This window comes from Psittacula echo (genome assembly GCF_963264785.1).
Source record: "Psittacula echo genome assembly, chromosome: Z".
NCBI lineage: Eukaryota > Metazoa > Chordata > Aves > Psittaciformes > Psittacidae > Psittacula > Psittacula echo.
This window is the reverse complement of record NC_137742.1, coordinates 82,217,136-82,244,913: the sequence shown is the minus strand read 5'-3', so window position 1 is coordinate 82,244,913 and position 27,778 is coordinate 82,217,136. Positions and strand designations below refer to the sequence as shown.

At 39.1% G+C, this 27,778-nt stretch overlaps 1 protein-coding gene across 1 annotated transcript; it reads left to right on the top strand.

Annotated features, from left to right (window-relative positions):
• On the top strand, positions 1–27,415 carry PCSK1 (proprotein convertase subtilisin/kexin type 1; the record flags this gene model as incomplete). Its single annotated transcript, XM_080638446.1, has 14 exons — positions 1–183; positions 1,962–2,066; positions 5,533–5,643; positions 7,860–8,006; positions 8,445–8,521; positions 10,425–10,513; positions 14,574–14,746; positions 16,989–17,201; positions 18,373–18,473; positions 19,571–19,804; positions 21,294–21,451; positions 23,464–23,597; positions 25,508–25,669; positions 27,053–27,415. The coding sequence occupies 14 exons, from the start codon at positions 1–3 to the stop codon at positions 27,413–27,415; spliced, it is 2,250 nt and encodes a 749-aa protein (XP_080494572.1).
• Positions 27,416–27,778: the final 363 nt, after the last annotated feature.

Sequence of the window (27,778 nt, the reverse complement as noted above, 5' to 3'; positions counted from 1 at the left end):
ATGGACCGGCGCCGCTGGGCCGGCCGGTGCTTGGCATTGGTGTTGCTGGCCGTCTGCTGCCTGCCCCGCGGCGGCGGCGGCTCTGAGCGGCAGTTCCTCAACGAATGGGCAGCGGAGGTTCCGGCGGGACACGCCGCCGCCAGAGCCATCGCGGAGGAGCTGAACTACGACCTCGTGGGGCAGGTACGGCTGCGCACACAGGCGGGCTGCCCCGCGCCGGGGTCCCCTCAGTCCTTCCTTTTCTGCATCCCTCCCTTTCTCCGTCCCTTCCTCCGAGCTGCACCGAAACTTGCGCCTGGCGGCTGTTCGCAAGGCTCCGGGGAGTTTGAAGCGCCTTCTACCCTCGCCTCCCCTCCCTGGACCCTGGTCCACACAGGGCGGAGAGCCCCGCGATAGCGGCGCCCAGCAGGGGACTGCTTTTCCTGAAAGGGCCGGGCAGGGTCGGGCTCTCCCTGAGGATTGCGGAGACAGTCAGACTCTGCTCTCCCCGAGGGACCAGGCAGGGTCGGGAAGGGCACCTCGTCTCTCCTTGAGGAGACCGGGCAGTGCACCCCAGCCCTTCTTGAGGAGACTGGGTAGAGCACCCCGGCTGTAGCTGAGGGAAACGCGCGGTGCACCCCGGCTCCCCGCCGGGAGTCCTGGCAGGAGGAGGCCGCGGGCAACCCACCCCGGAGGCTCTGTCGCCATCGCGGGTCTCCTCTCCATGAGGCCCTCCCGGCGCTTTTTTGGGATGCTGTGACGTCAGCGTTGTCAAGGATGAGTAACCGCCTTTAGGTGATAGTCCCGTATCCCCCCACTCCCCGCCCCCCCCGGGTGGGGGTCGTGCGCCGGGCAGCGGATCTGGGAGCGCTGGGAACCCTGCTACCGCCCGCCGAGCAGCGGCCCTACGCCAGGAGCAGGCCGGGAGCGGCGGAGCCGCCTCTGCCCGGGCGGGCCGTGTGCCTTAGGGCAGCCCGTTCCCGACTGCTCCCCGGGCGGGCGGGCACGGCCCTCCTCAAACCTGGGGTGTGACCGCACCGCTGTGGGATTGGACTTTCCGCCTCTAGAATGAGAGGATTCGCCCCTGCCGATTTCAAACAGCACTGCTCGGGGAAGAGGGATGTTTAAACCCACATCTGCGGGTGAGCGGGTACTGTGCCTGTCAAAATGCCTGTTCGGAAGGTGCCGGTACGAATCAATCCTGCAGTGAGGCTTCTGAAACCACGCAGTTTTTTTTACACCTGTTCAGCAGCTGAAACTGGTGTATGATTACATTAAAACCTGTCCTTTGAAATGTGGCTGTGTCAAGATATGTCCATGACAAAGTATGTCCATACTGGTCACTACTACAAGTTACTACGTTACCAAGTACTGTAGTAGTAATGACTGCTGCCTCACTAGCTCAGAATATTCCCCCAGCTTCTTCTTAGCAGCACACAGGCTGTGACAAACACTCAGTACTTGAAGACTGTTTTTTAGTTTAGATTAAAATAGAATTGTAGAATGGTTCAGGTTGGAAAGGGCCTTAAGATCATCTAGTACCAAGCCCCCTACCATGGGCAGGGACACCTCACACTAAACCATGTCACCCAAGGCTTTGTCCAGCCTGGACTTGAACACCACCAGGGATGGAGCATTCACAACTTCCTTGGGCAACCCATTCCAGTGCCTCACCACCCTTACAGTAAAGAACTTCTTTCTTATATCCAACCTAAACTTCCCCTGTTCAAGTTTTAACCTGTTACCCCTTGTCCTGTCACTACAGTCCCTAGCAAAGTGTCCTTCCCCAGCATCCCTTATAGGCCCCCTTCAGATACTGGAAGGCTGCTATGAGGTCTCCACGCAGCCTTCTCTTCTCCAGATGCTCATTTCTTGCTCTTTTGTCTTTGAAGCAGAATGAATTCGGTCAGGTTGCAATTGTTGGTACTTGTTTGTAGTATGGAAATACCTCTTGATAATTAAAGTACACCTGTAACTTACAGATTGGATCACTCAAAAATCACTACCTGTTCAGACATAAAAGCCATCCAAGGCGGTCTCGAAGAAGTGCCATTCTTATCACCAAAAGACTTTCTGATGATGAGCGGGTGAGTGTTACATTTACTCCTTGTCATGCTCTGTGTTTATTCTGTCTCCCTATTGCTAGCTTTATGATGAGGTCACAAGCAGGCTTTCCTTGTTTTGCAAGTCTAAGCTATTCAGACATCTATACTCATGCTGAATAATACTTTATTATTCTGTCCTTAACAAGGTCTGACCCTCTCTTACCATATTTTTTGCAAGTGCTTTTTAAATTAAGATTTAAAATATGCAGCAATGCAGAGGCTTGGAATTTCAGATGTTTGTCTGTTATTGATGAAAATACAACCTCAGGGCTTGATTCAAAGTAAAAACCCATGGATGCACTAAGTTTAATCAGGCCACACCTGTGCAATTACCATGGGAATTACATTTGATTTGAAGTGATTGAATATTAAATAATAAAAAAAAAAGTAGGGAAAACAGGCTGAGGTTTTGCTGGATTCGCTTCTGTGACAACCTAAAACCACTTCTCAAAGGATCCATCACACGTTCCAGACTTGCAGTCTTTAGGTACAGTGGGATCCCATGGCAGTCAGAGAACAGGCAGAGTGGAGAGCCAGGGATCTAAGAATCTACACTGGTGCAGTAGACACCCCAGTTATCTGACTTTAAGAGAGAAGCATGTCTGTTTGTAAGTGTACTGAAAAACTGTGGTGCATGGCAGATTTAAGGAACAGACCAGAATGCTGTCAACCCCTCCTAAAACCAGTTTCTGGCAAATTTCAGAACAATGAAATTTTAATTTCAAATCAGCATTATTGCAGCAGTGATTGTAAAAATACAGGTAGCCCAAAACATGAAGTAACCCAGTTGTGAAAACCAGCAATTTATCATATAAGGACAAACCACTTGACGGGTAATGGGTTATATGGAGGTTTTAGAAGCAAGTGTCATCTAGGAAGAAATATTCTATATGTAGCTAGAAGAATTAAAGGAAGGGGTGAGATGGGTTACTTGCCTGTTCTGCCTCAAAATGGTACACTCCCATCTATATATCCATGCAAACATTGGTTTAACAGTTAAAGTCTTCCTGGTGAAATTGCTCTAAACTAGGGATGTTCAAGACCACAGCTTTAGTGTAAATTCTACCTTATATCCACACCCATGACCAGATGTTCAATGTGGTCATAGTACAATGTTCAAGAACGGTTTTGGTTCCAGTTCCTCCCTTTTTCAGACTAACTATATCAAATCTATCTCTGTAAGAGGGAAGCATGACTGTGTTTAATATACCAAATTCTAATGCCATAAGCAGAATGGAAGCAATTGTGTTACACACGTTACTGCCAAACATTATTGCAGACTTACATACTCAGATTCAAAGCCAGAGTTTCAAAGTGCTGGAGGTGATTCGATAAATTTACTCCAATTTCACTTTTATTTACCAACTAGTATGCAAATTGACTATGTGAATGAACAAGATGTAATTATGTGATTATGTAAGAATATGAATACAAAGCAATCGTGTACTACTATGTACATGGACCTGCCCACAACAGGGGGGTAGGAACTAGATGATCTTAAGGTCCTTTCCAACCCTATTCTGTGATGCTATGACTGTCTCTCCAAAAAACTGCTCTTCTTCAGTAATTACCTATTTAAAAAGATTTAAATTCAGTCTTTAAAAAGGGAGGGAGAAGGGAACAGCGCTTTTGTTTGAGTAACGCCTTCATGAATTTTACGGTATGTTAAGTGTGAAAGCTGGGGTAAAACTTGGCTCTCATCTGAATATTTATCTGCTTCCTATAGATATCCCAGTGTTTGTTGTAAAACAGATAAAGGTTGTGAATATATTGAAGGGATATAATTATCTGGTTCCCTTACTTCTTCCAGTATTTGCACTAGTTCCACAGTCTACTTGCAAGATATCTGCAAGGTTATTTTCACTGCTTTATGTATCATTGACTGGAAGCTTGGCACAGGGCCTTCGGCTTTTGCTGTAGATGGATGGTTGGAACCTCATTCAGCTGCTGAGTGACAAACATTTGGCTTGTTTGTCTGACATATGTGCTTGGTAGTTTCATCTAATTTCACTCAGTGCAGTTGTCCACATCGAAAAAAATAACAAGCATGGAAGTTGTCAATTGTTAATTACTGTTGGGTGATGAAGAGGCCAAGCTTTGCTGTGGGCAGGGAATAGAGATAAAGGTAATTGGTCTAGCCTGTTCACACGTATGTGTGGCCCTGGGTGTAAATAGGACAATTTAAAATGCTTATACTTGCACTTGTAATATTCATCTTCTGTGACTAACTGCAGTTTATAGGGGCTTTAACACTGACTATATAGCAAGGGGAACAGTATCAGGGAGTTTTCAGTAAGCATGCTTGGAGTAGTTACCATTTGCAAGGGTTTATATTATTGTAGTGAATTTTCATTAGGGTCTCACTAGGAAATCACATTTTAATCAAATTAGTATCATTTTTAATCATTATAGTTTCTGAGTGACTCATTATTGTTTCATATATGGTGACAGATGTAAGGATCAGAGAGAAAAATAATGAAATCTGTTCAGACATTGAAAACAAAAGGTTAAATCCAAGTTGTCCTCTGCTTTAGGCTTATAGCAGGATCTTGGCCATCTACTGAACCTGAGTTTGCTTTGCTCATTTTGAAGTTGGGATGAAAAGCACCAACTTGATCTCTGTCAGAGTGACCATTCAAGTGCTAGCAATTAATAACATTTTATACCCAGTTCCAAAAGGAGCATGCAGCATGGAAGAGGTATTAGAATCAGAATTTGGTTTGGACTGGGTTTAATAATGCCTTCAAGGGAACTAAGTGGGGTGCACTTTTAAAATGCAGCCTAGTGGCTTAGGGATTGCTGTTTGAGTGCACAAATGCTGTGCCACTTGTACTGATGCTCCAGCAAAACATGCTGAAGCATTTTAGCTTTAATTTTCCTGAAGTTGAATTCTGCTGTGATGAATTTAGTCCAATATTCATAGCTTACTAGTTGATCACACTTCAAAACACCACTGTGAAGGAGACTTGAAGGTCCGGCTGAGCTATGAGTAGCAGCATCATTACGATTGCTAAACTAAAGCCAGACATAATCTTTCTCCTTTCCTTTTAAATCCCAGTGGAAATAGATGGGGTTTAAAATGTAGGTAGGAAAAAGAAGCAGGCTGTGGTTTTGCTTGTTTCAGTAACCGCCACTGCTTAGATAACCTTCTAACAATACTGAACATTCGGTAATAAAAGCCTGCGTTGTGTGGCACTCACAGGAGTTCTACTGTTCACTTGTACTAAATGATTTTCTATTAATTGATTCTAGAGTATTGTGATTTCACTGAGTCCTCTTCCCCAAAGTACACTGTGCTAAAATAGAAACAAATCTCTCTGTATCAAGCATTGCTCATTTTTTCTTTAAGCATCACAATTTTGCTGTGTGAGGAAAACCCTTATCCCCTAAAAGAAAAAAGTCATAACCCATAAAGGCTTACTTGTCATATCTCTGCAAATAATTGTAGGTGTCATGGGCAGAGCAGCAATATGAAAAAAAGAGAACTAAGCGTGCCATCGTGAGAGACTCAGCAGACAATCTTTTCAATGATCCTATGTGGAATCAGCAGTGGTATCTGGTAAGAATTTATTTCACTATTGAACTGGGGAATGGTAAATTTCAGTTGTGCGATCAGCTGCCTTATTTTACCAGTATGAGTGTGACTGCAGTGAAGAGAGTAAATGAAGAGTCCCTCTCATTAGCATATGCTATAAAAATGAGAGATCTCTGCACATAATGTTTCTGGGCAACCTTCTATTTTCCCTGAAGTGTCATTGGTACGAAGACTCTAAAAGCCAATTGAGGCAGCTGCTTAGGATGGTGGTTGATGTTAGAAAGCGTAGCAGTTAAAAGCTACCTTTATGATAATTTTAAAATATTTATTATTGGCATATTAGTCATCCCTTATCATGTCTGAAGGTGGCCATGTATTTCTCTATTAAAATTAGTAGTGCAGAGTGCATGCTCCAGACGAGAACAAAAGCATACACATGCATATGACAGGCACCTTCAGCCTCTTGGACTAGGATTTATGCAGAAGTGGGTCTCTACAGCTCACATGTTCAGAACCGCAAGGAAGAGAAATTTCCCGAGTTCTGTAGTTCTTGTTTGCATCTGACAACTCAGAAATACAGTTGAACATTTATGTTTTATATGGTTTCTTTTGAGAGTCTGTATTTCCACTGTGCATTCTAGCTGTACCTTTGTTCTAGGCTTCATTGCTGTCACTTAGAATAGGGGTGGGATCAAAAATGGATGTAGCCAAAAAAGTTGGCTGCAAATATTTTTCTCTTCTTCAGCTCAACTTAGAGAAAACAGACCAAACTCTATGCTGTTTGTATAATGTTTTGCTGTTTCTTTCTTTTGTTTGAGCTAGGAAAAATAGATTAGAAACTGCATAGCATAAAATAGTTCCATGAAGATTCCTGCAGACTTCCTTTTGACATAAAAAGGATTATCATTAGGAATTTAACTTTTACTTGAAGCTGAATATCTGTTTGCTCCTTTGCCTATTTCCAGTCAGAAGCAGGAAATTCCCAAGATGTCTGTGTTAGACATATATGCAAACACACACAAAGAGCAAAAGAGCAAATTGTAAAAAAAACAATGTCCTATTCTCCAGGAGACATAGCTCCTTTTTCCACCTTTCTATGTTTTTCACTTCTTCCCTTTAGTTTTCCCATATGAGAAACAGAAACATGATGCTTACCTTTTTTGCAGTGCACGTTGACTTTTTTTCTGATTAAATGCATAAATGTGTTAAATATTTTCTTTCAAAATACATTTCTTCCTTTGTAGTAAATAAATTAGTATTACCTTATTATTATGATTTGCAACAGTTTTTAGCTTCATTCAGTGTACCTTCACACATCACCAGAAAAATGGATTATTTGATGGCTTCAAGAGAACAAAATGTGAAACCTCAAATAACTCCCTGAACGGCAGCAGTGAGAACAGAAAGCATAAAATGAAAGAAAGGTCATTCCCATAAAAAATTTCTTTTTCTAAGCCTCATACTTTAATGCAGAATTCCTGTGGAAACAAAGAAATGAATAACTTGCGATCAACTAATATAATTATCCACAGAGAAACAGAAAAAAAAAGGCTTTTTTTTTTTTTTTACACCTTTGTTTTTATGGGTTTTGTTAGCAAGTAATCTAAATTAAATGTATGTACTGCACATCTAATATTAGAGAGGAAAAATTACCCATTTAGGAGCTACTCTGCAAAGAATTTGCCTTGGAGGAGAAGGCTATAGATGATTCATGCTTCCAGTTGATTTACCACAGGAACAGTAATGAGGATAGTCAACAGAAAGTTGTGATTCAGCACAGTTGTTCCTAACCAAAGATCTACCTTAATTGTTTTATCCATTAATTGCTTTGTTCTGGCCAACTTGAATGTCAAAAGAGAAAACACATTTGGAGAAAACACAGCTCACTGTATGTGGGGTACTGTCTTGGCTTCTCTTCAAGGGAAAAAAACAAACATTAGCAGGTCTGATTATTAATGTTCCAAGGTTCATTGGTGCATCCTCACCATGGCCATGTTTCTGCTGCCTTACGCCCAGTAAATACAGGATGCTCTTTGTTCTGGGATGGTTTTCACAGATCTTGATTAAGGACATGAATCCTTCAGTGCTGCAACTAATTTTTATTTTATCTTTGCAAAATATGAGCAAAATCTACAAGCTCAGGATGGGATGGTTTACAGTGTCCTTAAAATACGGCTTTAGACCTGCGTAGTGTAAATGGATAAAAATGTTGACATTTTTTAATCCTTTCTGTCTCCCAGCAAGATACAAGAATAACTCCATCCCTGCCTAAACTGGATCTCCATGTTATTCCTGTATGGCAGAAAGGGATAACAGGCAAGGGCGTTGTCATCACAGTATTAGATGATGGCTTGGAGTGGAATCACACTGACATCTTCTCTAACTATGTAAGTTTGGCCATTAGAATGCTATGGAATAAATTAATCAACTGTAAATTTGATATACAGGCACTCTTACTCATCTTGCTGTCTGTTCTGTAAGTCAGCTCCTGCAGTACAGAGACTGATATATTTGCCTTAGGCATAATTTGGAACCTGGTCTGTGTCACAGGAACTGGAATGTTACTTAGCAATGATAGTGGGGTGGTTCTTTCGTTGTTTTGTTTTTCCCTTGGTGGGTTTAGTTCCAAGGCATGTTTGTTAAAGCTCCGTGAAAATTTATGGAATTACTAATGCCCATCAAATTCTACCAACTTGATTGCTGTCAATATGAGGTACACCAGATAAATAAATACAGACTCTAGAACCCATTTTGTTACATATTTTAAAATGCATTTTGTAGCTGTCCAAATTAAGCAAGTCTGTTGTTCTTTTTGTTACATGTAGGATCCAAGGGCAAGTTATGATTTCAATGACAATGATCACGATCCCTTTCCTAGATACGATCCAACAAATGAAAACAAGTGAGTAGCCTTCTAGCTGCATGAACAGAACAAAACAGCACAGTGTTAATTTGTCTCTTAGAATGTGCAAATGCAGAAATACCTGTGTATGTCCTTTATGACAATCATATAATAAAAGGAGGAATTTGTGTAACAAAATCACAGGATGGCTTAAGTTCAAAGGGACCTCTGCAGGTAATCTGGTCCAAACCCCTGCTCAGTCAGGAAGAGCTAGAGCCAGTTGTCCAGGACCACATCCATATGGCTTTTGAATATTTCTGAGGAGGAGGGAAGACTCCACAACCTCCTGGGCAACCTGTGCCAATGCTCCCTCACTCTCACAGTGAAAAAAGTGTTTCTTGGTGTTTGGGAGGAACCTCTTTTGTTTTAGTAATCTCCCTCTGTTGTTTTAGTGATCTCCCTAGATGTGCCCTGAGTTTCTTCATATCTTTGTCAGGTTAGCTACTGACGTGTTTCTGTAAACTGAAGGGAACTATCTGTTCATGTCACTGTGTGTGATTGTAGAATGATACCTCCCTAAGTAGAGTTTTACTTCAGTTTTTTGCTTTGCACGGTGAATTTTAGAAGAATACGCTATAAAGGGCTCTGAAAGAGACTGTATCTTAGAGGAACCTACAAAGGAACCTATTCCTTCAGGTCAGCTGTTGTAGCCAAGGACACTCTACCCCAGTTTTGGCAGTACCTTTTGGACTGATAGCATAGCTGCTAGCTCAGTGTGCACAGCCACAGGTGAAGTCTTGCTTCTGACCTTGTGAATTTGACACATGGTCAGACACTGAAGTAGGTTACATTCACTCCCATGACAATCTTTCTGTCTCTTCTGAGGCATATGGAAGCTTTATTTAGACCAGATGTGGCCTAGATATCCTCAACGTAATAACCTAGGAAGTTACAAAATGCTTGAACACAAGACAACCAGCCAGCTCACTTAGTGGACTTGGGTGGCCTGCAAGGTGAGAGAAATTTTTTCTGATGCCCTCTGTAGAGCTACCTTTCTGATACTCTGTGGAACATCTGGATGGGTCTGTCATATCCAGTCATGTCTGTCATGCTTCAGGGAGGGATTTTGTCTGTCAGAAAGGGAGGAGAATGGACTTCTTTAAAAGCTGGTACTTGGAAGAAGTCAATTTCCTAAAACAGTTAGGATGCTGCTACTCAATACAGATACAGCAGGAAACTAATGCCGTGGTTCTCTATTGTCTCTCAGACAACACAGTAACATCCACAACATAAATCAGTGTATAGGGAAAAAACCCAAGCAATCAATCAAAGGATAAATATCCCATGAATAAAACATTTGAAAAATGACATTTCTACTTTGTTACAGCATTAGAACCCATTATCCTGTTGTTCTGATGACATTATCTCTTAAATCTACCTGTTTTACCTCTAATCTTTAGTAATAAGTAAATGGAATTCTGCCTAGAAGCCTTGAAACACTTCATTGAGTAACAGTCTGTACTATTAAATAATACAGCTCTTCTACAATTTACACTTATATGAAGATATTCTGTATTGTGGCATCAGAATCACCTATGGAAAAAAAAAAGAATTGCATAGAAAGTAGTTGGTTACAAGAAAAAATTGGTTATGATGAAGATACTTTAAAAGCTTAGTTTCTGAAATCCTAAATACTGGCATCTAATGGATCTATTGACTTTAGTGTGTCTTAGGTAAGGTATTTATCATCTCCTCACAATGATCATGAAGTAGATGAAATTATGTTGCTTGAAGACTATGAGAAACAAGTATTTTTGTATTACATAGATACAACTGAAAAGCTATTCAGTAGCTGCATTGCATCCATTTAAAGGAAGACCTCCACCAAATCAAGGTCACTGATGACTCTTTGTGTACATTACACAGAGATGAGATGTTACTTGTTCTTGCTATATTTATTCAGGCATGGAACGCGGTGTGCAGGAGAAATTGCCATGCAAGCCAACAACAGAAAATGTGGAGTTGGAGTTGCCTATAATTCCAAAGTTGGAGGTAAGAAAACAAAAATTATTAGATGCCTAATATGACCAGAAACCAGGCAGATCCTGTGTAGTGCTGAGCGTTTTCACCTTCCGTTAATCTGAAACACCAGTGACTGTTCCTTTTCAGAAAACATCAATCTTGCAGTGTTAGGCTACAAAATCCTAAGTCTGGCCATATTGCTGAGGGTTATTCTATATGACAATGTTTCATGAATATCAGCACACTGTCTGGAATCTGGTTATCAGTTGAATATAGGCAGAATATATAGCAACAGCAACGACAACATAGGTAGTGGTGATGATGATGGTGATAATAGTAGTAATAGTAGTAATAATAACAACAATAGCAACAACCTATATTGTACCCAACAACAGTAGCAAGAACCTATACTGTACTGAGAGATAAGACTGTATCTTTTAAGGAATGATAGACACAATTGCTTATCCTGGAAGGAGGTGGCTTGAGGAAGAAGGATTGAGTAGAGTGAAAGTAAGAATACACAAATTTATGCCTACGCTTACTTGCAGAGTATTGTTTGCACAATTACATTTGAAAGGTTGTATCAGTGAGGATATTCAAACTGCTGTGGCTTCTGTTTCAACAGCCTACTTCTCTACTATCATCTTAAGTTAATTTTGAAAACAAGTATTATTGCTTGCCCGTCCATCAATATTGCCATTTTTTTTGAAGTGGTGACTGAAAGCTTAATCCATTAGAGGTCTATGAAATAGTTGTGATCAAAGCATCAGTGGCAAGTGGTTATTTAGCTCAGAGGAAGATACTTGTACAGAGCTAGTTTTTCCATTACTCCCTTTTTCCCTTTTAAACACAGAGATGATGCATGGCAATTGACAGCCATAACTGCTATTCCACCATTTCAGTCTTATGCTTGTACGTTCGCATTTACTCTACTGAGCTGTCATATATGTCAGCTTTGCAGTCTGCCTTTGCCATAAAGCATTATGCTGTCATGCTCTGTTTAAGTAAAATACCTCACTCATAAGAGGAAGACGCCAAGGTTTCAAAGCAGGGGAAAATGGATGAAGCTGCAAAGATGTCTGAACTCCCGCTGTGCCTATATTTTAAGGCACTGGCATCTACAGAGAAGATTCTTCCAGTTATTTGCATATGCTCTGTGTTCATTTGCAGATGCAAACTACAGATACATGCAGGGTGATTTGTCTAGAGCAGGAAAATAACAGGATGAAAAGCAATCCAGGAATCCGAATTACACAGAAAGCTGCTTATACCTGGGCTGCAGAGGAGGAATAATGGAAAAGTTGACAGAAATTGTAAGCTGTTATATACAACAAGCTTGGTTAAGATAGGTACATAACAAAAATGTGTTCAAAGAGCAGTGGAAGATAGGAGAAGTCTTCAAAATATTCATGTAAATTTGAAGTGGCTAAACATTGGAAGGCTTTTTGGGTGTTCTGTGCTATACAGGATTAATTTCTTCACAGTGTTTTTTTCCTTCTTTTTTTTTTTTTAAGTCCATGAAATGACACGCTACACACTTCTATTTGGCATTAGTTCAGGATGACTTCTTCAAGTGGCTCTTTGCTTGTAGCAGTTGCCATACTGAATAAATCCAGTGGTCTACAGCCAATGCCTTCTCTTTGATAGTCAGCAATAGCTGCTTTAGGGAAAGAAACCCTGACATGTGGAATACTGTGTTCTCTAACCTTCAGTGTAAGAGGTTGGTTTAACTTTGTCTTGAGGGGTGAAAACAAAACATTCACTTCAGAATAACATGAAAACATTTCGTTTAACATGAAATAATAAAGCCAAACCAAAACATTCACTTCAGAATGTTTTGTTTTCCATGAAAATACTGTCTTTAGTAGTCCTGAGTGTTCTCACTAGTAGCATCAATGTCTGGATCTGTTCTGAAACCATGATTAGTCTCTTCAGTACTCTGTGCCTGTGAATCCAATAGGCTTTTCACTGCCCTCTGTAAAAAAAATAAAAATGGCTCTTAATACCAGTTTTCCAAGTGACTCCTTTCAGCGTCCTTTAATACTCACTTCTTGTTCTCTGTAGTGCTAAGAAATACGTGTGTATCAATCACTTTTGGAGTAAAACAGGGTGTATATGTTTTACATGTACCTAACCATAGCACTGTGCTCTGATATTTCCATGGTGCTACCATGGAAATCAAATGATTTAGAAGCTTCATTTTACAAAGGACTAGGCTGAGAGATCCTGCACAGTGACATGTTGCTAAAAATAGCCTTCTGCCAGGCAGATACATGTATGTGTCTGAAATTACTTTGGCTTTGGCTTTTGATTTTGTGGGACTGATGATGGCAGCAAGCATGTGCAAGAATACGAAAGAGTTTATGAAATAGGACATAATTTGAATCTGCTTAGGGAAATATCACTGCAGCCATCAAATCCCGAGTTGACTTAGGCAAGCAGGATTTTTGGCGATCACAAAGACAAGACAGCGTTTTTTTCCTTGCACTGTTTTCACCAGTGTGTCGTCAGTGTTCTTGCTTTTTCCCTTATTACACCATTTATCTTCAGAGTTGGCTTAGTCCATTTCTGTGGGAAATATCTGTACACTACTCTGCATTTTCAGTACCTCATTATGTGTTTCAAGCTCACACCTGGAGCTCACAGTCATATTTCCATGCAGGCAGATCTTTGCTCACAGTGCACTGCTATGAGAGCATCTCACAATTCTGAGCCAACTGAAAAATGAGTATTCAAAATGTTATGAGTTTAAGCCTATCCAGGGTAAGTGGTATTTTTACTACCTGAGGCACAGGAGATATGGATATACCTTGATTCTTTTTCCAGCTTTGTGAGTGATAGTCGATTAGCAGTGGTTGAGTGGATTAACTCCTTTGTCTGGTTTTGATACTAATTAACATGAAATAATAAAGCCAAGCTTTATCTCGGAAGTAGTATGAGTCTTAGAGACCAGCCATATGGGAAAAGGATTATGCTTACAGTCTTTATTTTTTCCTGCTTTATGGTATGAAAATAATATCAAGGCACTGAGGTGCAAGAGCAAAGTTGTTTATGGGTTTTTTCTCTTTTTTTTTTTATTTTTTAATAAAATGATCACATTTTTCCTACTATACTTTGGGAGAAAAAAAAAAATCCCCATTTTGTGAAAAACACAAGAAAATGAAACCTCATATTTCACCAATGCCAGTAATGCTGTAGCACTAACTTCCTCCATTCAAGAGAACCCAGACATTTTTACTGCCTGAAAAAGAGGCTTAATCCTGACAGCCATGGCTCTTACATTGCTGCTGTTGCTGGGAAAACCATATCATAGTGGGAATTTTGCCAGACTTCTGTTATCTCTTTTCTCCTCCAGCACTGGACAGAGGTAGCAGTCCTACTGCAGAGCTCCAGTGCTGATGAACCTCTGTCTGCCACTGAATTTTAAGTGATCAGGCTTGCTCTGAAAAAGATTAGAGCATGCAGTTCCTAATAAAATGTTAAAGGCTAGGTGTCTCTAGCATCTTGGTATTGCATACAGGAGAAAAAAAAATGGTCTGTAAACAACAGTGGGAATTTTTTGTGGTGAAGATTGAAGAGCTAGTGAGATACCACCTTCAAAGACAGCAAAACTGTAATAACTGTGAGGACAAAGTGGTTTAGTCGGAACATTCGGAGCTACGTCTTTGAACTAAAATTCTCAGAACTCTTAGAGATAGAAGTAATGGTTATAAAACCTATTTCATTTTAGTGACATGCTAGCAGTTTCAATTTGTTACAGATTTAACAGAGAGGAAGAGTAAAGGAAGAGCTCAATACAATAGGAAAAAGCAGGAAGAGTAAAGAAAACATCTTGGCTTTATGTAGAAAGATAGAAGTAAATAATAGTCAACTAAGATTTTTAGGTTTTTTTTTTTTTAATGTTTGTAGACAGCGCTGACATCTGCATATAATGGGTAAGTATACTGTTTCACACTGACATGGATGTTGCTTACATGAAGAGCAGTAGGCTGTGCTCGCAATAGTTACGTATTGATTTTGCTGGAAACTTCACAGTTAACAAAGGAGGGAACAGAATGTAAATACAGTCTGCTTCTTTTTCTTCATTAAGGTATTCGAATGCTGGATGGAATAGTCACTGATGCTATTGAAGCCAGTTCAATTGGTTTCAATCCAGAACATGTGGATATTTACAGCGCAAGTTGGGGCCCTAATGATGATGGTAAAACTGTAGAGGGACCTGGGAGACTGGCACAGAAGGCTTTTGAGTATGGAATAAGGAAGGTATGATGCTTAAGAGAAAGATAGAATAAAATGTGGTAGAGAACAGAATTATAAAATGGTTGACACCAGGGAAAAAAAACCCACCATGGTTTGTGCTCTTTTTGCTCAAATGTATTTAAAAAGGAGAAGATATATTTTAATAGTACAGGTCAGAGAAATTACCAGCCAAAAAAGCACCATTGAAGCTTTCTAACTGGTTTTAAGCTGTTATTCTCCACAGATAATCTTTCTTTTTCCATCCTCACTTTTTCTGCCTTTGTCTCACCCTGCCACCCTTCTCTGCACTGAACAGTAACTGGATTTCTGCACTGAAAGCCTATACAATTTAATATAAAATTTCTGCTTTGTGAATATTTTGCTGTGTGAAATAGTGATGCGTTTCAGCACCCTGTGGTTGGGCTTGTATTGTATTAATTGCATTAGTTTATAAATTGGTGCATATCATAAACCAGTTAAAAGGAAGATAGTAAAAATGCATGATGAAGAGAATTGGAAACAATGTTTTTACAGTTCTTTTTCATGTTATCCTCTTTAGATCTGGTTGGATGATAGAGTACAAACTGAGAGATACTGGGGATGTGTTAATACTACGTTGCTCTTGCCAGTGAGGTAAAAAGATACCCAAAGATGGACAGATACTAATACAGAGAGGAAGACAGATTCAGAGATGGGAGAGGAGAGAAAGGGAGGGAAGCTTGAAGGACAGAAGCAAAAAGAATGGATTTTGAAAGAAGGCCAATTAACATTAGCAGACAGAAGGAGAGAAGAAAGAAGAGTCTGACAGCTGACAGGCATACTCTTAGGGAATAATGGAGACCAAGAGAAGTGGGCTGGCGATCTAAGACAGATCTAAGTCCATAGGTAGGCTGCAAGAGAAGAGGGAGAATTAAAGGCAATAAAAATTAGGGAGCAAGTGTTCAGTGGGCCTATTCTGAAAAAGCAGGTTCTTTGGTGAAGAAAGTATCTTTTTTTACAGCTCATATTATTTCTCAAGGGGAGCAGATTTGCCCATTCATTTGTCAGGCTTCCTTTTGCGAGGATCTGGATGATCTCCACTTGGCTTAAAGTCAGACAGAGTTGGGGTGACCAGTGACTTTCATGCCTGGCACCTTCATTGCTGGCCTGTATGCTTAGCCTTAAGTGTCTTAAGAGGCATTAGCAGTACTCTTTAAGTTAAACCAAAGCAAGTATTTACATATACTGGTGCTTTTCTGGACTGCAACCTTTATTCTCAAAGTAAGATAAGATCTAATTTTCTGTAACTGATGTAGCTTGTTCTTCCCATTTTAACAGTTGCATCACAAAGAGTACAGTTTGCTTTTTCTTTATTTTTGGCATTTTAAGTGCTGCAAATGTCTTAACACTTCCATGAATAATTTCAAATCTCATCTGAGTGGGATGATAAAAATCTGTATTTAACTGCTGTTTCTAATGAATGTGCATAAACCAATAATGAGCAACATATGAACTTTTGCTCTTCATGTGAAACTTTTTCTTCCCCCTGAAGAACTAGCACAGCTTAAGGTAATACATGTTTCCTCTACGATAGCTCTGATACTTTACATGCTGTCAGCTGCCAGCATCAGTTGTTAGCTGCTGCTCTCTCTTTACATACTGGAGACCAGAGCAGGGAATGAACATGGTTACATGTGGAGACTGGTTTTGCTGGCCCACAGGCCTGTAAGAGAGGATTTTCAGTGAGATGTGCTTGCTGGTATCCTGTGTTTCAGCAGGTAAAGGCCAACCATGAAAGGCTTACTTACAAAAAATGAGTTGGTGGAAAAGTCTCATCATGTACATCATTCATACTGTTCATGCATACCTCCATGATTGCAGGAAAGGCAAGTGAAATACATAAGTTTTTACTTCCCATTTCTTAAAAAAAAAAAAAAAAGGCTTTTTTTCATAGAAATAGTCTGAACTAAAATATCACTGTGTGAGAAAACTTACCCGTTGAACACAGATTCTGTTTTTAACTTAAAAGCCTATTCTGAGGAAAGTTGCTGTACCTGGAACACTAACTGTTGATCAGTCAAACTAAGATACGTACTGTAGGGTGTGTATTAAGATACCTCAAGTAGCTGGTTTCTTCTGTATCTGTCTTCTACAGTGTGCATGGAAAACTGTCCTTTTCTATCTGCAAATGTTTGATTTATCAGGCTTTTTTGGGGGGAGAGGTTGTTGAGAGTACATTACAGAGACCAAAATCTCTTTGATAACTGCTCATTTCCATTTTCTCTAGGGCCGAAATGGGAAAGGCTCCATTTTTGTATGGGCTTCTGGGAATGGAGGCCGTCAGGGTGACAACTGTGACTGTGATGGTTACACTGATAGTATCTACACTATTTCCATTAGCAGTGCTTCTCAGCAGGGCCTTTCTCCCTGGTATGCAGAGAAGTGCTCTTCAACTCTGGCCACAGCATACAGCAGCGGGGATTATACAGACCAAAGAATTGTAGGTTGTTTTTACCAGATTCAGAACAAACATAAAAATGTATTTCATATGCAAATAACAGGGAAGAGCTCTTAAATGCTTGTTTTCTAGTACCCGCTTTATGTTATGTGTTACATGCTTAGTGCTTTTGCCTTGGAAAACAGAGGGTTTTGTGTTTCAAAAAGTGACTGCATTCCTGGAACATCTTCCATTATAAGCAATAGCTAAACAAAATCATTGTTGATTCAGTTGATTCAGTTGATTCAGTGTTGATCCAGTTAAATCAGCATTCTGAATTTGCCTGCTGTTTTTATTGCAGAGGTCTCTGCATGAAGCTTTATATGGTCTCGTTCTTCAGAAAGGGCAAATGAAGGGAGTTTTAGAGGAAAGGCGAAAAGAACCTTTGAATTTAGTGAGTCAGTACCTCTGTATACCTTGCCATTACCTTTTGTAAGATTGTTATAGCAATAGTACTTCTTGCAAAACTTTCAAAGGTACTCAGCAAACAGGCATATCAGTCTGCATGCTTTCATTACTGTGGAAGAAATAACTTGTAGTGAAGAAAGTTCATGTGATAAAATAATGTTGAAGTACTTACAATTTCTGTTCGGCCCTGGTGGATGCTAATTTTACTATAAACTACATTGATGGGGATTAAAATGTCATTCCAAGTTAGCCAGGAGATGTGTCCTTCCTAAGTGGTTTCTCTTCATACCTGAGATGCAGATACATGGGTAGAAGAGCTTGGTATTTGATTTCCAAATAAAGCACATGTTTCATTGCAAATTATAGTTCTTCTGCTGAAGAGGGAGCAGAACACCAATACTAATCCTATGAATAATTTTTTAGCAAGCAATAATTTTAAATGTTCTAGGCCCAACACAATGATCTGTTTTTATGATTCACCAGTAAGCCTGAAACACTTATTGTGAAACCTGAGAATAAAATAAGATACTTAGTGTGGGAGTATTTTGTTCCAACACAAAGCGTTTTGATACAAAAATTATAGTTGAAGTAAAAAGAGTGGATTGAAATATGAACAGATTTAAGCATCCATCGCTTTTGTGCTGGTGAGGAATGTATTGATGTGCACCAAGTAAAAGATATATGGTTATGCTTGTGAGTGTGGATATGACTGTATTTACAACTGTTTATTCATGCAGTCCTTTTTTGCTGTTGTTTTTTCTCTCAGACAAGTGCTGATCTTCACAATGAATGTACAGAGACTCACACTGGGACCTCTGCATCTGCACCACTGGCAGCAGGAATTTTTGCCTTGGCACTGGAAGCAAAGTAAGATGCCACACAATTACCTTTGAAACTCCTCTTTCTCAGCCACCCCACCATCTTCTCTGAAGTGTTGTCTGTATGAAGTGGCACCATCTCATGCTGCAACTCCACTTTTTATCAGTCAGACTTGCTCAGGCTGATGACAAAAGTAAGCAGCTACTTGCCTCAACACCTTCCAAGCAAAGAAGAACCAACATCAGTAATATGTGATGACAGAGGAATTTTAGTCCATTTCATGCATTGGTCACAATTGTTCACTGAATTCTGTCAATTGCACTTCAAAGCAGTGAGATTGCACATGTATCAGAACATAATTTGAAGACAGTAGGTTGGAGGAGTTTAAATTAAGTCTTTAGTCAATTTACTGAAGCTTTTTTGCTGATGATGAGACATAAAATGGAAAATACCCGACCTTGACTGTCAGAGCAGGCTGGGAGCAGGCAGGTTCAGATCCTGTAGGGCTGGTAGTCAGAATGTAGGACTTAAAGAGGATAAGAAAGAACAGGATAAGACAAGACAATGGCTTTTTCACAGAAAACACATAATGCATTAAGGCGTAGGCTTAGTGCTCGAATGGTGTGGGTTCAGCTCCAGTTGCCATTGCATGCTCCTTTGATGACATAAGCCAAGATACGTAGGGCCATAGAGTTAGCCACAGATAGAATCAAATACCCAGTTAATTTTCAAAGTCCATGTCCCATAAAGACTGATGAGACATACTGAAATGCCTGAATAATTTGGAAGAATTTGACTCTTAATTTTGCAAGATAACTATTCTTCATTTACACGAAAACCTTGTCTACCTGGAGAAGCATTGTGAGGATAAACATGTATATTTTAAGCACTGTATATTTTTAAATAATGGAATGCCATATACCTTCAAATCGCATTCTGTTGCAAGCTAAATAATAATAATAATAATGTAATTATATCATTGTTAATAATAATCACATTTCTATTATTTAGCTGCATTATTATTACTTGTAATTATTATTAATAATTATATTATTATTATTGATATTATATTACTATTATTACTATAATAATAAATGAGAGAAAAATAGCCCTGAAACAATTAACGAGGAACATTTTCTCAACAGCCCAAATCTAACATGGAGGGATATGCAGCACTTGGTAGTGTGGACCTCAGAATATGATCCACTGGCTGGAAATCCAGGATGGAAAAAGAATGGAGCGGGACTGATGGTCAACAGTCGATTTGGGTTTGGACTACTCAATGCCAATGCGTTGGTAGATTTAGCTGATCCCAAAAGATGGAAAGGTGTACCAGAAAAGAGAGAGTGTATTGTCAAAGACAAAAGCTTTAAACCAAGGTAAGAATTTGCATTGCAGTAACTAAGCTTATATCTCTTTTATTAAAGCCTGAAAGATACTATTCCACACAGATTGCTCTGAACCAGACTAAGAGATTTCTTTTGATTCATTTAATTTTGCCTTACTCTGTTCGTCAGGAGCAGGCAAGGAGCATTTCTTTGCTTGCTTTTTTTGGTGTAAGGCTGATGGAAATTGCTAGCATGAAGCTGTAACAAAGATAATTATGTCTGCTTGTGCAGCTGTTGTATGAATGGATGACACTGTGAGACTGAAACCAATCAGGTAAGCTATGAATGTTTAAAATGCTGTCAGATGATGTGTAAAAAGATACCAAAGACTCCCAGGGATTTAAAAAAACCCTGGGTTTTTTAATAGGTCTTAGCAATTCTTCTCTGTGGTAGGCACAGTACATGTTGAAGTCAAGGTGATAGACTGAGCTTTAGTCACATGTGACATGTCTCTTATGAAACACAAATCTCAAAGACTCACTAAAAAGACTTACCAGCCACATTCTGAAGTGCTCCCAGCATAGTGGGCCTAACTGAGCTCAACATGCAGGTAAGTTATAATTAGTCACTAAGCTGGTTAATTAAGAAGGATATAATTTTTATCTCCACTTGTTCATGTACAGATTTGTTGTCTATTAAAAACACAGCTATTTCAAAGATTGAAATTATACTGTGTGAGTGCATTAAAAATCTTTCTGGAGAAATATATTACTGTGTTTCGGAGTGTCACTTCTTGGTAACCTTATTATTTATACTGTTTTACTACCAATTTGCTTTTGTGAGCTCTCCTTTCCAAAGAGTGTTGACACAATACTGATGTATGTAGTACTTTCTGTTTACGTATGTGTATTGCAGTCCTCTATGTTACATTATAAAAACAAGGATCTCACGATTCTGAGTTTAGAATAATTTATGTGGAGGTTTGGATACCTCATTCTTATTAGAAGTAACGAAATTTGTACAAAGAGAGGTTTGCATAGTAGCTCTTTGTACAGACAATGTACAGATGTTAGGTTTTCTTTCTTGAGATGGTGCTGACTACAAAAGGTTAAAACAGCTGTGCCTGCTGCAGTATTTTAACTCCATGATAACAGCTCTTCTGAATATTTGAATGAGGCAACTAAGTCGAAGCCTGATACAGTCATGTGATGCAAAGATTGGTATTTTGTAGTCTCTGTTGGACAACAAAGTTTTGATAGAAACCCTCAGTTGTCAGACTTGCTTGCTCCCAGGGTATGTTGCACAAGTCTGTCTTAAGCAGCTCTTATCATTTGGTCCACTTAAGTATTATCTGTGCTTCCAGAGCTCCCAATGGTTTTTACTGGAGCATTCAAAAAAATAATGGATGTACAGTTTGTCTTTACTTCTTTCTTTCTTATAATTTTGAAATGAGTGTTAAATTTGTCATTTGCACTCAACATAATGATCCCAGAATCAAAAGTTTCTGTGCATGATCAAAGAACCCTTGTAATTTTGCCAGAGTATTAAGAGCAAATGAGGAAGTCATCATTGAAATTCCCACTAAAGCCTGCGAGGGTCAAGAAAGCTTCATTGCATCTCTGGAGCATGTGCAGCTGGAGGCAACTATTGAGTATTCCCGTAGAGGTGATCTTCATGTCACTCTGGTATCTCCAGCAGGTACAGGAGGCAATTACATGTTTTGTTTGTGTTGCTGTGGTGTGTAACATTTATTTCCTTAAAAACCACCTCTGTGTTCTTCAGTGGTTTAAAAAGAGCTAAATACATCATCAGACAAATGTAGTGACCTCCAGTGGGAGAGCATGAGTACAAAGCACCCTGGGAACCAGAAAACTGGTTCTCTGAAACCCCTTTTTAGCCTTCATGTGCTCTGGGGAGAAAATCTTCTTTGTGAGAAAATGTTTGAAAATCAGACTTCAGAAAATGAAGGCACTGTTTATAATAGGTTTTTGTTAAGCAACAGGGCCTATAAAAACTGAGAGTTCCTGGCAGATAACAAATTGCAGTTCAATAGTGCTTGTCAGCCTTACTACAATTAAACAGACTAATGGAAAATTGAGGAAATCTCACTCCCTAGATTTTGTGTAACTGTGTCTTCCCACTGGTGTATTTAGTAACATGGTGTCTCTGTCAGGCACCTTTGTACAGCTATACTAAATGTGTTAGAATATGGCAAGCCATCTTGACAATGCCCAGAAAAACACCATGAGGAGAAGAAAAAAAGAAAAAGAGAATTAGTGTGAACAACTTGGAAGAGAGTAAGATCTGTTAGATGTACTGATGTAAGAAGGAGAAAGACAGGCGTTCAGGTATGAATTTAAACATGAGGCTGATCTAACTGACTGAAATTAAAGGCTAATCTAGTAATTCAGAGAAAAACTACTAGAGTCTTAATTTGTATTATTACTGTAGGATCTCACTAGGGAGCAGGGTTAAGATACTGTATATGCAGTGTATTTCAAAACCCTACCTTGTCTGGGATTCCCTTTAGGCCTAACCTTAGTTCTTCCTTTCCTGAGTCTACCTTTTGTCCTACAGGAGCCATGTCATTGTGAGATGTTTTACCCTTGGCTCTTGGTGGTATTTTCAAATTTAATTCCATCTTAGATAAGTTTTAGTTTGGGAGTAAATATATAGGCTGTCTCTAGGTACATCATGGAGATGACAGCAATAGTAGCTCTTATTCTACTTTTATAGAGGTATTTCTCTCCCAGAACACTGTTCTGTTGCTAATCTGTAGGAAGCATGGCTTTATCTTAGAAAAATACCTCTTTTTGAAAGACTGATGACAGTAATATGTTCTTAGTCTTTGTATGTATTTCTAAGAGTTTAGCTGAGATAATCAAGTGCTGCTGCCTCCACAATAGTATCATGTTTCCTTCATGGTTAAACTATTTTTCCCTTGGTTCTTGCTGTTTTTCCACTTTTCTGCAAAACAGTACTACCAGATGTTTGTCATTCCTTCTCTGTATTTATGGTGTTACCTTTAAATATATTTATAGCTTGTGATCAGGCTCCCTGGGGCTTCTTTGCTTCTTATTATGTAAACATAACTCACTCTCTCCTGTTATATGCAGATAAGCACAAGAAATTTCCTACTATGCAGCAGGATCTTTTCTGCTGCAGAAATATTCTGTGAACTGCAGCATTTTTGTGATAATAATATCAATGCAAATTCTTTTCACCCTGTTGAAGTCTCAGGCTGTATTTCACACAAAAAAACCCCAACCCAAACCCAAGAAAAACCCCAGCTATGATAAATTTAGGGTAAGGCTTTGGTTTCACAATACTGTGTAAACTGGTTTGCCTTCAGAACTTCTATCTCAGAAGTTTCTTAAACGTCAGTGGAAAAGGCTGCTTGCATCTGACCTCTGTTTCTTATGTTTCTTTAGGTTCATCCACTGCTTTTTTGTGTTGGAGATTGAACACTAAGCAAGATGTACCTTTTTAGCATGATCTAATGTGATAGTTTTTATGCTGTTAAATACCGCTGTGAAAATAACTAAAGGAACCACTGATCAGAAGTAGCACATTTCCTGTTCCACACACCATTATGCAATAGTGCATTTTCCAGGTTACCTATGCACTAGATAATGTACGAGCTGAGCAATATGAAGAGTAAAAGCAGTCACGTATGAACAGTCACTACTGTTGATCTTGCACTAATACAGGGACCAGCACTGTCTTACTGGCTGAGAGAGAGAGAGATAGATCTCCCAATGGCTTTAAGAACTGGGATTTCATGTCTGTTCACACATGGGGAGAGAATCCAACAGGCACCTGGGTTCTAAGAATTACTGATATGGTAAGTATGTCTGTACATTAACTAGCTACGTTTGGAAGCTAACACAGGTAAAAGGATCATTAACTGCTCTTCTCATTAAGCATGCTACAAGAATTCATTCAAACTAAATCTCCATCTGTATTAAAGATATGGGGCTTTGAGTAACCTTGTCTAGTGGAAGGTGTCCCTGCCCATGGCAGAGGGGCTGGAACTAGATGGTCTTTAAGGTCCCTTCCAACCTGTACCATTCTAGGATTCTATGATTAAAAGAAAAAGATAGGGTCAAATTTTCTTGTTCTTTACATAAGTGCAAAGAACCATCCTCATTTCACCAACATGTACCTGTCAAAGAAAATTTCATGCCTGTGTTTCTCACATATTATATGTCAATGAAAGAAATCACTTCATATAATTTTCTGTGATTGATGGAGCGAAATATGTAATCAACGTATGATTAACTATTATTTAGTCAATAATATTTATTTTTCTGCAGAAGAGAACACAGGCTATATCTAGTCTTTTCTTGGTGTGTACATAATTTTCATTAGTTAAAAGTTTTTGAAGTAATGAATTTCATGTGAAATTCATTTCATTTCATTTCATTTCACATTTCATGTGAAATTCATTAGTTGAAAATGAACCTCAGAGAGCTGTTCTGATGTATACCTTTCCCTAACTTCTTTCTTAGAGTAATTACTGCTGAACAACATTTAAGGATTAAAGGCAAAGAATCTACAGATAGGAAATAAATAAGTTTACTAGAACCACCTGGGGATATGGATTACAACAGCAAAACACCAGAATAAAGCTGCTTGATAGGCAACTGAAAAATTCTCTTCAAAGAGAGAGTGATCAAGCACACTCATCTCTGGAGGATTTCACTGAGGTTGTCTGTTAATAAGCTTGTCATTAGGGGACAGATTCTACCAGAAACTGAATGCTTCCTAGCAGATACTGAACCTCCAGTCCCTGTTAGCCTCAGACTGTAAACAGGATAATGCCAAATACTAAGCAGATGGACAAGGCAGTAGAAGTAACTATCAGTATCAACAATGTAGTGTTAATGCTGCAGGCTTATAGATAACCGCATGGTTACAGATACCCTGCTCTTTGTAATCAATATAATGCATTTTTTAAAAAAGTTTAGAGCGTTTTGTTTGCAATTATCTCTCATTTTCAATTTTCAACTGAGAGTTTTCTGAAACTTATAATAAACCAAGCATTTTGTCCTCTTTCTTCAGCTTGTAGTGTTTTGTGATTCCTGAAATAAGCAGAAATCACAGATTCCCATACAAAGTTACTCATCATTTAGTTGTCGTGTGAGCTGTGTATGTTAACTTTGGCATAGACTTCTGTTAGGAAAGAAGAGCTTCAGTCTCTGTCTTCAGTCACTAAAAGAGCAAAAATTCTGAAAGAAGCTTTGGTAAAATAAAGTTTTCACAGTCTCTGTACTTGTCTCTTTCATTTTCTACTGCTAAAATACCACTGCCAAACCTAATGGACCTAAAGCTGTCTTTCAGATTGCTTTGTACATCACTACAGAATATTATTCCAAATTACTGTTGCAGTGGTAACTTTTGTGAGGAAATTGCCAAGGAATGGCCTAGTGAATAAATAGTAATAACACAAAATACTACTTCAGTGATTTTTAGCATTCTGTGTTCTAACAAAATTCCATTGATGCTCACACAATTAATTAATAATTATGTTGCATCAAAGTGATATTTGGAGTAGTTAAACCATTGAATTAAATCCCACTTTCTGATCTATCCTGTCTCTAATATATCTCTTTTATGCTTATAAATAATTGTCCTAATTTAGATACTGAAAGTCTTATAATTTATTTTAGTCACTTCTGTCTACTTTACAATCAAATGTCCTGTTTCCTCTTCTTATGTCCTGAGAACCTATGCTAATGCCATGTCTTTTAGTCCAGAAGAATAGAAAATGAAGGAAGGATTGTAAATTGGAAATTGATTTTGCATGGCACTGCCACACAGCCTGAACACATGAAGCAGCCACGTACATACACATCTTACAATGCTGTGCAAAATGACAGAAGAGGAGTGGAGAAGATGACAGATTTTGTAGAGGTAGTGTTCGGTTAAGTTTTTTCCCTATCTATTTTACAATTTATAAGAAAATGGTATTTTTTCCTAGTAGGAAGATATGTACTCATCCTGTGTTTATGTCATCTAGCCCCTAACCACTTTTGAGTTTTGTATTGTAGTTTTGTCCATGTCCACAACTGATATTTGTATTAGTCTCTGTTTTCATATGCCCATATGTAAGGGTTTTAGGATAGTAAGAGGATATTGTTACTAAAGCAAGAGGATATTGTTACTAAAGCAGTAAACTCAATAGCTAATGCACTTGAGTGATACAAGGAGAAGGAAGACACCTTAGATGGACACACTAAATTTATGTAGTTCTGGTAAGAACAAGTGTCACATTCAAAAGGAGCTTTGCCTGCTGGAGTGCTCCCAGGATGTTTAGAAGGAAGTTAGTAACAGAAAACATGACAAAAGTCAGGGATTCACTGATTCAGGTTTGCTTAAATGGATGTGTTGCTGCTAGCTCCTTTGTCACTCTTGCTTTGCCTATCAGGTAGAGTGCTCTAAACAAACTCCAGGCTTCTGAGAGTGACAGTTTGTTTCTAGATACACAGGGTGGTAGTATTGTACATTTTCACAACACTTGATTATGTCAACATCTTTAGAATACTTAATTAATCACATAATCACAATAATGTCCGTAAAGTATAGAGGCGTTAACCTTCTTCAGCTGGGTTTGAAGGAGAAGATTGAGGGAAACATGATTATGATCTTTAAACACATTAGATAAGTGTCTGCAGGTGTAGCAGCCATGTACGTGAAAATAAATTGAAAGAAATATGTCAGTATGGGAGGCATAATAGACACTGTTGAAACAAGGTTATGCCTCTCACCAACTTCTCTGTGCATCTGTATCTGGCATTAGTCTTCCAGGGTTTCCATGGTATATGTCATGGCCAACTGTTAGCCATATTTCACCATCTTTTCTCAGGTGAGATTACCTGCAGAGGAGGTTATATGGAAGCACAATGGTATGTGACACAATCAGAGCTGCCATCACTACTGCATATGCTTCCTTCAGTTACACTGCTGAGGAGCTGTCTCCCATAGTACAAACTGAAGTACCTCTTAAGACTGGGACAAATCCTACTATAAAATGACATGTTGTAACCTGCCAATGTGGAATCTGAGTTTATAACTTCCTACGTTGGATATGTGGTGGAGGGATTTGACAGTTTATAGAATATAGTGCTTTGATAGTCTCTTTTTGTGTACAGTTGTCTAGTTCTTTTCTAGATGCTAAGTGGCTCCTGAATGAAAAAACATCTACCCACACATAGATAGAAATAGATAACCAGAGCAAATCTGAATCCAGTTGGTTTTCTCTGTCACCTAACTTTTTTATGCTAATATATATTCTAGGACCATACCACACAAGAGAACCTGCGTGAAAAACCCAATGTCACAGAAAATACCAGTAGTAGCAGTGACAAAGCAGAAGATAAAATCCCATCAGAGGCTATGCTACATTTACTGCGAAGTGCTTTTAGCAGACAGATGGCTCAGAAGCGACTGCCAAAGAAGACTGCAAGTGACAAGTTAAACATTCCGTATGAGCACTTCTATCAAGCCCTCGAAAAATTAAACAAGCCCTCCCAGATGAGAGACTCGGAAGAAAGTCTGTACAGTGACTATGTTGATCTTTTTTACAATTCCAAACCGTACAAGCATAGAGATGATAGACTGCTGCAAGCCTTGGTTGATATTATAAATGAAGGAAACTAAACTACAGGGTCTGTCTCTGAGCTGGAAATATTAATTCTCCTCACTTCACTTGTAGGCTTTTTTCAGAAGTCTGTTGTATGCTCTAGTTGTGTGATTGCTGCTTTGATTGCTTCATATTTAATGCAAATATCAAGGAAGAAAAAAAAAAAAAGTGCGTGGGAGTATAAGCCAGTAAACTGATGCTTTTTAGTAATAGCTTTTTTCAAAGCCTTTCTTCATTACCATCAAGAGTAGATTTGCCCCCTCAGGCATGAAATCCGGTAGTATTCCCCTGAAAACTCAAATGCTCTATTTTAAACAATTTTCACATTACTTATTCTTCTACCCTATTCAAAACTTGAATTACCAAGCCGTTTTGAGGCA